The following is a 14,995-nucleotide window of genomic DNA, read 5'->3' on the forward strand; positions in this document are numbered from 1 at the left end:
ATTGTTTAATGCAATCAGATAGGACATTTCTTTTTGGATGTATGGGCTGTTAAGGCCAACAAGTAGTTTTTTGCCACTCAGTAGGCCTTCCCCGCATAACTTCCGGGTATGATGATGATGTCACACGCATACCCTCTATTATAAATTATAAATTATATTCATGGACTTTAGATCCATGAATGTGTGTGTGTGCGCGTGCGTGCGTGTGTGTGTGTGTGTGTTTGTGTATGTTGATGCTTCATGTTCTGATTTACATGAAGTACTCTTATTAAGCGAAAACCAGAACAATATTTCACAATGTGTTACTTTGCATAATTTCACTTTACAGGACAAGGAAGGAAGCTTATTGTGTTTGAAAGAAAATACACACAAGAGATAAAGCTAGAAAATTACAAAATGAGCGCACATTTCCAAGAATGTCTTGTAAATGTAGAGGGATAATAGTGCAGTGGTTCTCAACCTGTTGGCCAATTTATTTTGGGGGGTCCCCAGATGATTAACTTAAAGGTGTATTCAGTGATGATGAAAGTGGCCGGGGGTCATCTTGTACCTTACTGGCCTTACAGCGTGGAAATGTTTAGTTTTTTATAGATTTTTTACACCATTATATACACCATCACTGAATATCAGTAGGCCTACGTCTCCAGCTTCAGGATATGTATGATACTGATTTACTACGAGACTGTGGCATTTAATTCAGTAGTTTACAATCTAGGCATTTAGCAGACGTTCTTAATTCAGAGCGACTGTGGTTCTCAAAACTTTTATTTTGACCATCATAACTAAACATCATAACATAACTACGGCCATACTCTACCCTGATTGGTCGAGGACTGGCCGGCCACCTCTGAAAACGGAATCTAGCTATGCTCGCAACACGGGCCATGGTGGAAGTCCTTATATGGTCAGCACACATTCTAGTGAGGAGAATGAATGGAAAATGTACCAATTATATTTGTATTTGAATGAAATACTATCACTGAATATACCTTTAATGTGCAACATTGTTTTCTCACTCAACAGTAAACAAACCAACATAACGTTTAAGTGTATAGAGGTTATCTGCACATTTCTAAAGTGATAATTTAAGGACTTTTTAACACCTCTAAAACGAAAAATTAAACATTGGACAAATTGTCAAATGTTAGAGGCAGAGATTGTGAAAATAGCCGAACTACATGGATACATACCGGTAGATCTGCTATTTTCACAATAGAACCGTGGTGTGTTATACAAAATGTAATGCCTCAACTCTTAGTGCTCGTCAGGGTGGGGGGTCCCCAGTTAAAATACGATTATTTGGGGGGTCGCGCCGTCGCGGCCTGAAAAGGTTGAGAACCACTGTCCTATAGAAGGTTCATTTCAGCCTCACGCCACTCGTAGACTATAGTGCTAACAAGTGGATAGATATAGAGCCTCTGTTCTGCATCTATTAATAGAGCTAAAAGAAACCATTGCAAAGTGTTTGTATTTGCACGTGTGTGTGTGTGTGTGTGTGTGTGTGTGTGTGTGTGTGTGTGTGCGCGTGTGTGTGTGCGTGCGTGCGTGCGTGTGTGTGTGTGTGTGTGAGTGAGTGTGTGTTGTGTGTGGGTGGGTGGGTGGGTGGGTGTGTGGGTGTGAGCGTGCTTGCATGTTTGTGGTTTATGTGCATACAGTGTATGCATGTGCCTGTGTGCATGCAAATATACTACTGTGCATAATGCAGTGGTGGAAAAGGTACTCAAATGTTTTACAAGTATCAATAGGCCTACTGCAATATAGAAATACTCTGTTACAAGCAAAAGTCTGGAATTCAAAATTGAGAAGAGTATGAAAGTATTGTCATCAAAATATACTTTAAGTACCAAAAGTAAAGGTACAAAATCTTTGAAAATAGAAGATCTACAAGCTCACAATGCATCACGATGTGTTGTGAGCGTGTAGATCATCATCTATTTTCAAATAAGCTAGGCATAAAATAAGACTATAGTGGATTAATGTATGTATAGTGGATTATGTATTTTATAATATAATCATTTATATCTTCAAAGTAAACTAGTAACTAACGTTTTCAAATAATTGTAGTGGAGTTAAAAGTACAATGTTTGGATCCGAGATGTAGTGGAGTAGAAGTAAAAGAATGGGAAATTGGAAACACTCAAGTAAAGTACAAATACTACCTAAACATTGTACTTGAGGAAAAGTACTTAGTTACTTTACACCACTGGCATTGTGTGTGTGTGTGTGTGTGTGTGTGTGTGTGTGTGTGTGTGTGTGTGTGTGTGTGTGTGTGTGTGTGTGTGTGTGTGTGTGTGTGTGTGCGTGCGTGCGTGCGTGCGTGCGTGCGTGCGTGCGTGCGTGCGTGCGTGCGTCTATCTGGGCTTACTCAAGGGAAGGTGTGAGGATTTAACCTGACAGCTGATGTAAACAGCCCCTCCTCTCCTCTACCATTTCATCCATCTCTCTCTACTTCACCTCCCTCAGTGTTCAGCTCTATATATGGCTGGTTCCTGTGGTGATAACATGATTAAATGCAGTGTTGGTACTGTAGCTCAAATACATTTCCTAATAGCTTGCTATTGGCTGTCTACACTGCTTTCAGAATTATGTTTTTAACCAATTAAGAACTGGAATTATTCTTTAACTATTGAGAAATAGCAGATATACAAGCTCCGAGTGCCACGCTGAAAACTTTTGCAGATATTTGAATATAGGCTATCTTTTTATTTTTTTAAGCGAACATGTGTACCTTTGATTAATGTGTACTTGGATTTTGGACAAATTTTAATTGGACAAATAGGACATGCCCTCGCCTTCTGGTATGCAATGTTTAGTGTCAGGGTAGTTCAGTTGGTAAAGCTCTTGCCTTTTGACCACAAAGTCAATCCTGGGCACCATTAGCTCAACTTATGGGTGTGCAAAATGGTGCGGTAAGTGATGGTGTGGCGCTCCACCTCAGCAATCCATCTCCCAGTCCCAAGTGTCTATAGCCAAGGGACACGTTTTGTTCGCTGGTAATGAAGCCGCTTCCAGGTTCTCATCAAAACTGCTGTTCCAATTAAAAGCCTAGCAGGTGTCGCTATTTCACCTTCTACTGGTAGGCCTACCAAGAAACTTTCAGCTCAATGTAAGTCTATGAGGAGGATTTGGCGCTTAGTAAACCTTATCATTAACACTTTATGTTTTCAATCGCTATAGTTTAAAGTCTTTTTTTAAATCATCATGATATGCGTTTAATAAATCATGGTCACATTCATTTTAAAATTAAAGATAAAGTAGCATGTTTCTAGGTTTCATATTGACTATACAGAGTGACTAGCCAATAGCATTCATTTACGGCTTCATTTCTGTAGCTGTCATAGAAAGATGGCAAGTTTACGGTCGGTAGAAACCAATCGCGTGTCTCTGTCCATTTATTTTTTACAGTCTATGAGTCTAGCGTATCCTGCATTATCGGCTAATACCGACAATATGCCTCTCCCGACCCACTTATGTTGAAAACAAAATGTCCTGTTTAAGAGACTAAATAAAGAACAGTAAGGAATAGTGAATGATTTATTACGTCCTCACATTTGGGTCTAAAGTGCCATTGCGGTGATAAGAAGTCTGTCAGAGTCATTGCCAGCTCGTGTTGTAACTAAATGACCTTGATAACTGGATAGAAGATTACTGGCTATTAATACACTTTTAATTGCTATGATGGTTATGGATGTTGCAGGCATTGAGTGGTCAGTCATCTTGAGTGGTTAGTACTGACACCAGCATGGTGGAAAAAGCAGGCCTACTCACATGTTATATTAAGTAAACGAATCAATACTGCTATGTAGAAATATTCTGTTACAAGTAAATGTTCGGAATTCAAAATGTGCTTGAGTAAAAGTACAAAAGAATTGTCATCAAAATGTGCATGCATTGTGAGCTTGCTAAAGTTGTGTATGTTTTGTTTTATAATACCAGTAAGACACTGACACCCTATGGGCTAGAAAAGAGACCTTGCTGTGCTGAAACATCAGAGTTAAACTATTATTGGCTGACACCAGGTGTTACGCACGGACGTCGCGGACGGATGGACGGACATGATCTGCAGGTTTTCATACTAAATGCGACCTACAGTCACAATTTTCTGCAAAGTAGTAACTCAAGTTTTCAATAATTGTATTGGAGTAAAAGTACAATATTTGGATCCGAGATGGAGTATAAGTAAAAAGTAGGCCTACTTGAAATTAGAAATACTCAAGTAAAGAACTCAAAATTGCACTTAAGTAAACTAACTTCACAACTAGAGGCAGCTCCACAGATCACGTCCAACCCAGATTTGGCAAAAAAAAAAAAGGTAAAATATGTTCTCCTGCTATGCCGCTAAAATGTGGAACGCCCTACCGAAGGCCTTAAAGAAGTGTCCTCCCTTTCTTTAAAACGGCAATGAAAAGCCTAGAGGCGGCTGGTACTCGAAACTGTTATTTCATTCATATATGAGTTTTAGGCTTTTTTGGGTAGGCCTATATCCTTTTAGTGGACCTTGTGCCAGTGAACTGTACTGTCATGAAACTGTACCCTTTTCCTATGCAAACTTCTAATAAAGTTTTACATCAATCAACCAAAACCAGTGTTGTAATTTCACCTCCTAACCAGCAGAGGACGTTGTTGCACTCTCTCCGCTGCTGAAGACAACCTTTGTTTGCGGCAGAGCAGTCAGCTGACTGCCAGTGTCTTCTTCGTCATACAGCAGCCAGCACGCCGGCCGGGTACAGCAGGGAGTGCAGAGTTTGAAAGTCCACTCAATAGATTAATGCAAGGTAAGTGCCATAAATAAATAAACGCATTATCACCGCGCTATGTGGAGGAGGTGTTGCTCCCTCACAGACGATTGCTTTGACTTTACTAGCCGAAAGAGCAACGAGGAGGACGTAAAATTAGGATCACCAGTCTCGTCTGTTGCTGTGAAGGTTAGCTTCCTGTGTGTAATCCTTAGGTATGATGGGTGTCGCTTGTCAACAAAGGAGCTGATCTACAAGCTATCAACGCGTCGCGTGAGCTTGTAGATCAGCTCCTTTTTTGACAGTCGACTCCCTAAACTGACAGCATGGCTACATAAAGTGGTTCCTGTGTAAATAAGCCGTAAAGCTTACTAGGATCTCCTATTAGTTGACCTTAGTTGTACCAGTGATTTGTGCTGTCATGAAACTACCTTTTTCTATTGCAAACTGCTAATAAACTCTTCAATCAATCAATCAATCCCATATAATCCTGCTAACCACTGTAGTAGCCTGTCAATCTCTGCAGGATCGTGTATCTTAATCTAGTCTGCGTCTAGCATGAGCCAAGACCCAAATTAAGAGTGAACATTTTTAATCCAAATCTTTGATTTTGTGGGTCTCTGACTCTCCGGAACAAAATATTTTGAGATGGGGGTCCGCGGCCAAATACATGTCATTTTGGGGGTCCTTGACAAAATTTGACAACTGCTCATACAGGCCGATTCTACAAATGTCTTCTAAATTCTAACTCTTTTCTGAAAAAAACTTCTGTTGCTATATCAGTGGTTCTCAAACTTTGGTATGTCAAGGACCCCCAAAATTATATGTATTTTGACGCGGACCCTCATCGTAAAATATTTTGTTCCAGGGACTCCCAGAAGCAAAGATTTGAGTTAAAAATGTTCACTCTGAAATGAGTCTTGCCTCATACTAGATGCAGAATATGCAGGATTGCTGCATTCTCCTATTAGATCTCTGCAGGATTGCTGTCTGTGTCGTTATTTTTGTGATCTGGGCATTGGACACCAACACTCTGCCTCTGTGTGCCTCTGTCCCTGTCTTGTGTCTGCCTCAGTCAACTCCTCAAATGTATTGTCAGTCAAATCCATGTGAAGCCATGCAAGCCGCGGCCAAAGAGTTCCTGAAGTTTGTCAACAAAGGGGTGTCACCATACCATGGTAAGGAACTTAAAACGTATCAATATTGATTGATTATTGTTGTTATTTTGTGGCCACCAAAAGGAAGAGATTGGATTTGAAAGGGGAAAAAGAAACGCTTTTGAGAGTGAAAGCAGACATGGGGTGAATGCAGCATATCACTTGGATTTTATAGGAGCATTGATTATCGCCTAAAGTTTTGGAGTTATTGTACACATAAAGTAAAGCAGTTTCTATCACATTGTCAGCCAGGTCGTGTGGACCTCGATCCAGAGATAAGATCTGGTAATCATTGCATAATCTGTATCCTATTGTACCTTTGCACCATGATTTTCTATAGATTAAGCCTTGTTCTTAGGGCCTCTCTGTGTCTTAGTACAGAGTGTTGAAACGTAACATGAAATGGCACTTGCAGAAGAAGAGTTTAGCAGTCCGTATTCTTCTTCTCTGCCCCACCTTTGCTTGTAGTGGTTGACGAGTGCAAACGGCGGCTGCTGGGAGCCGGCTTCATCGAGCTGAAGGAGACGGAGCAATGGGACATCAAGCCCTCATCCAAGGTCGGTGTCTGGCATCACGGTTGTCCTGAGTTACTGTCACATGGTGTGTCTGAATGGGACCTGGAACGGTGCCAAGTTGTTTCTGGCTTGGAGATAAGAGTCCTGTCAGATAGTGTAGACTAAGACTAGGGATTAGGGATGGGACGATATGAACATTTCATATCACAATTCGATTATTGTGATTTACAATATTATCGTGATAATCAAAATATCCCCAACATCCATTATCCTGGGGTGGAACATTTGCCAAAGAAATAGCGGATCTACAAGCTCACAACGTGTCCCTGGCCTACGCGACACTTTGTTAGCTTGTAGATCGGCTTGGCAAAGAGATTTGGTAGAGAGTGAGTTATGGAATTTCCAGGTCCGCTTTACCAATAATTGGTAAAACGGACCTTTACGATAATAACGATTGTCGTCCCATCCCTAGTGTAGACATTCATGACAGCGTCATGACACTTGCAGATTGCTAGATATTTTCAGTGGCTTTCTTTCCAGTGTTTCACGTGATGTGCAGTTTCAGTTTTTATGAACTGTGCCCTGTGCTTTTGGAAAGCTGTTGATTGCACATGTTTACACACTCCCAAGGCAGACAGCAGTAACTTATTGCATATTTTGAAGCTGCTATCCGTAACGTTCAAGTCCTGCCTGGGATTCGAACCCAGACCCCATGTGAGCGCCAAAAGTTCTATTGTTAAATGGCCCATGAACAATGTCTGAATAAGGTAAAATAAATTAGAAATATGGAAAGAATAACTTCCTTGGTAAGAATACAAAATGAACGATTCTCTCTCTCTATCTCTATCTCTATCTCTATCTCTCTCTCTCTCTCTCTCTCTCTCTCTCTATCTCTCTTTTTTGTTTGGTTGTCTTAATTATTGATTTGTTTTGTATGATTTTAATTTCTAATTATAATTATTATTCTTATTACGGCAGGGAGACAATACATAAAATGGTATTATAAAGTGCAATGCACTAATACCGGTAGTTGCAAAAAAAAAATATATATTCTATCATACAAATTGGTCAAAATAATGTTTTATTCACCAAAAAGGTAATGGATTGCCACTTTCAAAGTTATTTAGTTTCTAAGTTAGTTAGTCATGAATAAAGTTTGGCTTCATACAAACCAACAGTACTTTTCCAATTATTAAACTTGACTGACTATAATTTTGTATTGTAACACTTGCTGGGCTTTCTCTGCAGTACTTTGTGACCAGGAACTACTCCAGCATCATCGCGTTTGCAGTAGGTGGGCGCTACCTCCCAGGAAATGGCTTCTCCATGATAGGGGCGCACACAGATAGCCCCTGCCTCAGGGTAAGAGCAAATAATTCATTCTAGTTTCTTTACATACAGGTTTAAATGGTACCGGATATGCAATAAAAGGTGCATTTATCCCAATGCATGATGTAGGATAATTTCATGATAAATTTAAATCTCCACGATTCGATTATTGTGAATGTTTTTTATCACGATAAACGATAATAACGATCATCGTTCCAACCCTAGTCATAGCCCTCGGTTGATAATTTTCTAAAATCTTGCTTGTCTTTGCTGTCACACCTCTTCTCCTCTGCTCATGCTACCAGGTTAAACCACGGTCCAAGAAGACCAAGCATGGTTTCCTCCAGGTGGCGGTGGAGTGTTACGGAGGAGGCATCTGGAACACCTGGTTCGACCGTGACCTGACCGTTGCCGGCCGAGTTATGGTCAAGGTAGCCCACACTCTATGACTGATCCATCTCTTCTAAGACAGGCCATCCATTTATTTATTCAACAGAGTTGGACTTCAACAACCAATGCTACATTTTTATCTGGGCTGTATTTTGAAATGTGCACTTAACACATTTAGGATCGAGACCGATTCTAAAAATGCCTTCTAAATCCTGACCTAGGTTTTCTTAAAAACGTATAATATGTATTCAAAATGTTGCTATGTAGTGTTCATCACTGGTTCCCAAACACTGCGTCCCGGAAACATCTTTATGGGTCCCTTAATTTTTGTTTTCCTACTTTTTATTTGTAAAAAGTAGGATTAATAAATAAAACCATTAAGACTCCCTAATCGGGAGATAGCGACCGCCACGGCGCATACAAAAACTTTAGAAGGCAATCGTAGCGAATCAGGAGGGAATATGGGAAATGGGACAGATCCATGTTGATGACATGACTCCTGTGTAGACATACTGTGTACCGCTTGGCGTGCTTTTCGGCCAAAATCTGTAGGAGCAGTGTCCAAAAATGTGTTTTGCAAAAATCGGCCTGATGGTGGCACTAAATGGGACAGATGCATGTTGATGAACACAAATCTAAGAAATTCCATAAATTAGAAAACGAATGTTTAAGAAGTAGTGAAAATAGTCCATCTACAAGTTAACAGTGTGATTGCAAAGTGCCGCATTGTGAGCTTGTAGATCTGCTGTTTTCACTAGTTTGGGTCCAGGGAAAATGTCTTATTTTGTCTTTTGGGTCTCGACATGAAAGGTTTGGAGGCCACTGCTGTACATAGCAGGTAGGTAAAAACCCCAAAAGGGGTTCCTGTCCTAAGTGGGTCAAAATGTACATATCATCGCTGTCTGGCAGAAACCTTGTATCTCCAAGTTTCAAATTTGTATGTTTTTTTCCCGTAATGTAAAGCCCTGCTGCATCATACAAGACTGTCGCACAGAACTAGTGAAAATTTTTCACTAGTTTAAGTCGTTCTCAAAATGATAAATACAAAACGAACTGTTTTGGACATACAAGGTTTCCACCCGACAACGACAATATTTTGATGGGAACCTGTTGTGTCCTCCTGGTACACACAGAGCGGAGACAACCTGGTCCATCGGCTGGTCCACATCCCCAGGCCTGTCCTCAGGGTCCCCCACCTCGCCATCCACCTCCAGAGGGACATCAACGACTCCTTTGGCCCCAACAAGGAGAACCACCTGTGAGTACAGCAGCACCAGACGGAATGCTTTTGCCTTTGCCTGGCAAAACGGACAGAACTTTGAAAAAGAAAAAGTGTTTGCGCATCAACAATGGCCCCAAAAGTAGCCTCGCGTAGCCAGGCTTTACTCATCTGCGAAGAGAAAAGCCTGGTGACAATATAAGGCAGAAAGCGTTCAACTTCTGCCGTGTGAGCTTCCCCGGAAGTGAGCTTCCCCGGTTTTCCCCTAATGTAACTTCCGTTAAACGCAGCACTTCCGCTAGAAATCTTGGAACCAACCGGAAGGCATATTGTCTACAGGGTGCCCCAAAAGCCAGTGTACAAAATCCCACCCTTGTGTGAAGTGAGCAGTGCTATTTATGAGTTAATTTCATTAAGCGTCCCGCGAAGCTTGGCCATTGTGGGATAGGGCGGGACATGCATACAAACAGACAAAGCCAGATGTAGGAGCGGTTGGCAGAACTCAAAAAGTAGGATTTTTAAAAATCCCAAAATGGTAGCACATCCAGAAAGACATATCAATGGAGGGCAAAGTACTCACATTTCCATGTCTCTGCAAGACAAGTTGATGTTCATATTGTAGCTAAATGAATGGAATCAAGTAGCTTCTTCAAACATCTGCATTCAACCATGGTATACTGTACTTTGTAAAATTAACCTGGAAAAGTGTGTGTGTGTGCGTGTGTGTGTGTGTGTGTGTGTGTGTGTGCTGTGTGTGCGTGTGTGTGTGTGTGTGCGTGTGCGTGCGTGCGTGCGACCTCCTCGAGACCTACCACCTGCGCCCCCGACCCAATCCCTTCGACAATCTTCCAGACGATTGCACCTGACCTACTTCCCTTCATAACCGCTATCATCAACAGTTCTGTAACTTCAGGCTGTGTCCCATCTGCCTTTAAGGCAGCCAGTATCACCACTCCTCAAGAAACCAACTCTTGACCCCTCGGACGTCAAGAACTATAGACCGGTATCCCTCCTATCCTTTCTTTCAAAAACCCTTGAACGTGTGGTCTCTAACCAGCTTTCTCTCCATCTCTCACAGAACAACCTGCTGGATCCCAACCAGTCAGGTTTTAAACCGGCCCATTCCACAGAAACTGCACTCCTAGCAGTCACAGAAGCACTCCATGCTGCCCAGGCTGCCTCCCACTCTGCAGTCCTGATTCTTCTGGATCTATCAACGGCATTCGACACAGTGAATCATCAGCTGCTCCTGGACACCCTTGCTGACCTAGGCATCACCGGGACGGCACTAAAGTGGTTCTCCTCCTACCTGTCGGACTGGACCTACCAAGTCTCATGGAAAGGTTTGCTTTCATCCCCCCGAACCCTCCAAACGGGAGTCCCCCAGGGATAGATAATGCATTGGTGACTTCAGTTCCAACTGCTAGAAACCTTGTTGTGGTCCTGGACATCCAGCTATCATTCAAGGCACACATTGCATCAGTCACCCGGTCCTGTAGGATCACACTCTATAACATCCGTAAAATCAGACCTTTCCTCACCCAGGAGGCAGCCCAGCTCCTCTTCCAGACATCTGTCATATCAAATCAAAACTTGACTATTGTAACTCTCTCCTCACTGGTCTCCCGGCATGTGCACTTAAACCTCTCCAACTCACATGTTCTCACATGTCTCCCCCCTTCTCCGCTCACTCCACTGGCTCCCGGTTGCGGCCCGCACTGAATACGAAACACTGATGCTGACCTTCAAAGCAGCCAAAGGTATGGGTCCTCCATACCTCCAAAACCTGATCAACCCCTACACCCCCACACGTTCACTTAGATCAGCCAACATAGGGATGCTGACAAAACCCTCGCTAAAAGCCCCAGGACAAAAATCCACTCGTCCGAGACAGTTTGCCCTCCTGGCCCCCAAGCTGTGGAATAAACTCCCTGTCGCACTTAGAACAATGGACTCGCTAGCTTTCGCCGTGGACTGAAGACTCACCTTTTCAGACTCCACCTAAACCCATAGCACTACTGAAACACTCAATGACCATACAGGAAGCTAGTTAGCATTTGTTTTTTTAGGTTTTTAGAATCCTTTTTTTTTCTTTACTGATTATATTGTTTGTTTTTTTTAATTGATATTCATATGCATTTGTTATATTGTTGTTGATGGTGTGTGTGTGTGTGTGTGTGTGTGTGTGTGTGTGTGTGTGTGTGTGTGTGTGTGTGTGTGTGTGTGTGTGTGTGTGTGTGTGTGTGTGTGTGTGTGTGTGTGTGTGTGTGTGTGTGTGTGTGTGTGTGTGTGTGTGTGTGTCAGAGTGCCCATTATAGCCACTGCCGTCCAAGAAGAGTTGGACACTGGCTCTGCATCCTCCGGGGACGCAAGCAGTGCTACCACCACGGTAAAACACACTTAACTGTACCTAATCATGTTATTTACATAACGGTATCTATCATTAGAGCATCACTGTAGACAGACTTTACATTTCTAGCTTGACTGACTGATGCATGACAAAATTTACTTGTCATCACCACTAGCCACTGTTGTGTTTAGATCATTTTACGGTATGATGCCGATTTCCTACTTCCTCTTGCAAAGGACCCAGTTTGAGCCAGTGACACCCCGACCAAGTTCCATTTCACTTGGCAGCCAGGGGCTGGGGCTTCAAGACTTTAGGTTTCATCCGGGCGCGAATCCCAAAACTGCAGCAATAAAATAAATAACATAATTGTATACATTTTGTAATTTTCCGAAAATTCGTAAAGGTGACATTTCTATTGCTTATGTGTATGTCACCGTGTGGGTCAATTAACCTTGTTAGAGAAGGTGCCAGTGACCAGTAAGTGACCGTCAGGTCGCATACACAAACTTTAGAAGGCAATGGTAGCCAATCAGGAGGGAATATGAAAATGGGACAGATCCATGTTGATGACATGACTTTAGAGATACTGTGTACCGCTTTGCGTGATGTTATGCAAAATCTGTAGGAGCAGTGTCCAAAAATGTGTTTTGCAAGAATTGGCCCCATGGTGGCGCTAGAAGAGGGCCATGTGAGAAATGAGGGGTGGAGGGTTTGGCAGCCAAGGAGTGTGTGTGTGCAAAGTTTGGCATGAATAGGGGCAACGGTGGCAGAGAAATTAGTAGGGGAAAAGTGTGATGTGGCGTGACGGACAGACTGACTGGCAGCCGGTGGAGGTTTTGATAGTTACTGCGACGTCGCAATAATAATAAAAAGATTAATAATGAAGTTGGACAAGTCAATTACTCTAGTCGGGCAACCTCATCGGTCACACTACAAAATACTACCAAACGGAATATCTATCAACTCAAAATGGATAAGAAAAAAATGTCTAAGCCATCAGGTGCCCAGTTTAGGAAAAAGAGGGAAGAAGAAGAAGAAAAATTCACAAAAGGTATGCAGCATTGCAGGTACAACATGTTGTGTCATAATATTTTGCATGTAAGGCTAGGCTAGGCTAGTATAACACGTTTGTGCACCATCCAAGCTAGAACTGCCTCTGATTGCAACCTACGAATGTAAGTTTGTGACCCGGTGTGTGGTGGTTGTTAGTTTTGCTGGAATTGGTGACCTACCAAAATCTGTGACTCTAGTGGTCCCCGTTATGTGATTCCATAAATTCTGCTTTTTTGACAGTATGTGAAGAGCTTGTTAATTATATCAAACAAAAATGTCACTGCAAAAATGCTCACATAACATGTTAAACAATGTATTTTCACACATTGTTTTATTGTCACATGGAATATTTACACATTATTTGTCCTATTAAATCTCACAACATTTTATTTTATCTTTACAGGCAGCACATTATAAGAGCCTTGCATTGTGCACTTTTAGTTACCGTACATTGCCCACATTTAATTAACACCTTTGCACTGATTCCAATGATGGTTTTATCATAGTTTATGTCCATGACATCCTATAGTCTGAAGTCTGCAGGACAAATGAAGTGATAATCAAATTCACTTAGATGTTCTTTTAACACTTATGTTGCAATGATTTTTTCTCTTCAATGTCTCGCGTTGCCATGGTTACCATAGACTTCCATGTAATTGTGCAATTGTGTAAAAAGTGCACGCCCCTGCCTAGATGATGCACCATGTGTGTAGATGCTGTTCACAGCTTTCAAACAAAGAAATCCGCTTGGAAATCCGTTCAGGCATTCATGATTTATCAGCCATTATGTTTTCTTCAGATGTAAACAAACATGGCTGCCATGTTTGAAAGAATGAGTTGGTATGGCGGTTAAACATGCAATTTCGCGATCGCGATCATGCCTAATACATTTCTGGAGGTCCAAACATTTTTTTTGAAAAAATTTTTTTTTGAAAAAAGATTTTTTCTTTTTTTTTCCAAAAACTGCCCAAACTCGGGAAACTCGGGGTTGGCACAGCGGTAGTTAGGGTTGCCACCTTTCAGAAATTGAAATAAGGAACACCTCTTCCGGGCACGCGGTGCGTGCGTTCCGTGCGCGTGGCACAGCCGCCGGCCGGCGAAAAAATGCAGTCCCAAACCCATGAAATGCATAGAATAGTTATAACTATAACACACAACATGGTATAACCTATATTGTTTTGCAGTTTGAAGTGGCCAATTGTTTCTAAAATATGAATAAGTTAATTTTGTATGAAATAAAGCAATGAATGATTTGAACCTGGCTCTTGTATTGGGTCACTTGGTGGTCAGTAAAGAGAAGGTAGTCAAGAAACCATTAAGTCATATACTTAAAGTTTAAAGTGCTTTATTAGCAACGAAGATTACAAATGTTTTACTTTAGGCTGAATAGGCTTCACTATAGGCTTCACCTGAGCAACTTTACAGAAATAAGAGCCCAAAATACTTATAATAGTCAGATTTGGCAACACTGCATGGAATTTCTTCCAACCTAGCCCAACATGGCTTATATTATCAGACCTGGCAACTGCATGTTATTTTTCTCCACACACTGTAGGCTCTTTTCTCTTCGGAGATGAGTAAGCCTGGCTACGCAAGGCTACTGTAGGCTAGGTTGCTTGGCAAGCAACCTTCACTGACGCTGTCAAGCCACGGGTTTGTTTCTTCCCACTCGCGTCTGTACCTTTGTAGGCGTCTGTCCTTTTTTGAGGCGTAGCGGTGGAGTATTGTCTTCAGACGACATTTTTAAAGCGCGCGGTGTGCGCTGACTGTAACTAGGCAACGGTGATTGACAGCGACATGCAGTGCATAATGCAGACAGGGGCCGGCCGGGCTAGCGAGAGGAGAGGAGAGAGCGACTGCGAGGCGAGCCGCCTTACCCTCTCCCTCCTTTTGCTGTCTTTTCCTGTGTTTTATTTCATTCATTATTGTTAAATTCTGTGTTGAGGTTTGTGTGACAGACCTTTATGGGGCATTTGGTTAAATACGGAACAAACCGCGTTCCGTATTGGTTCAATACGGAACGCATCTTTTAATTGTCCAATACGGAACGATTCCGTATTATACGGAACGGGTGGCAACCCTAGCGGTAGTACCAATACAAACTCGGGAAACTCAGGGTTGGCACCATATGTGTTAAGCTTTTCCTGCCTAGAGTGCAACACTGAAAGTGCAGTCAAAATGAGATGATTTAATTTAGCCTGTGTAGTACATTACTCTATGGATCGTTCCTATTAGGCTACGTTCCC

General features: G+C 42.0%; 1 protein-coding gene across 2 annotated transcripts in view; it reads left to right on the forward strand.

Moving 5' to 3' along the window:
• Window positions 1-4,702: 4,702 nt before the first annotated feature.
• The window catches only part of LOC308280047 (aspartyl aminopeptidase-like), a 29,264-nt gene continuing 18,971 nt past the window's right edge, over window positions 4,703-14,995 (forward strand). The window contains exons 1-7 of one of the 2 annotated variants that reach the window (XM_080720305.1): window positions 4,703-4,775; window positions 5,812-5,914; window positions 6,362-6,450; window positions 7,657-7,770; window positions 8,043-8,168; window positions 9,261-9,385; window positions 11,651-11,735. In XM_080720305.1, coding sequence (XP_080576431.1) covers window positions 5,824-5,914; window positions 6,362-6,450; window positions 7,657-7,770; window positions 8,043-8,168; window positions 9,261-9,385; window positions 11,651-11,735 — 630 coding nt within the window. In that variant the 5' untranslated portion in view covers window positions 4,703-4,775; window positions 5,812-5,823. Of the gene's footprint in view, window positions 4,776-4,823; window positions 4,926-5,811; window positions 5,915-6,361; window positions 6,451-7,656; window positions 7,771-8,042; window positions 8,169-9,260; window positions 9,386-11,650; window positions 11,736-14,995 lie in introns of those variants that run through there. The other variant, XM_080720306.1, reaches the window with a different exon arrangement.

The sequence above is a fragment of the Nannobrachium achirus genome (genome assembly GCF_963921795.1).
Source record: "Nannobrachium achirus genome assembly, chromosome: 24".
Lineage (NCBI taxonomy): Eukaryota > Metazoa > Chordata > Actinopteri > Myctophiformes > Myctophidae > Nannobrachium > Nannobrachium achirus.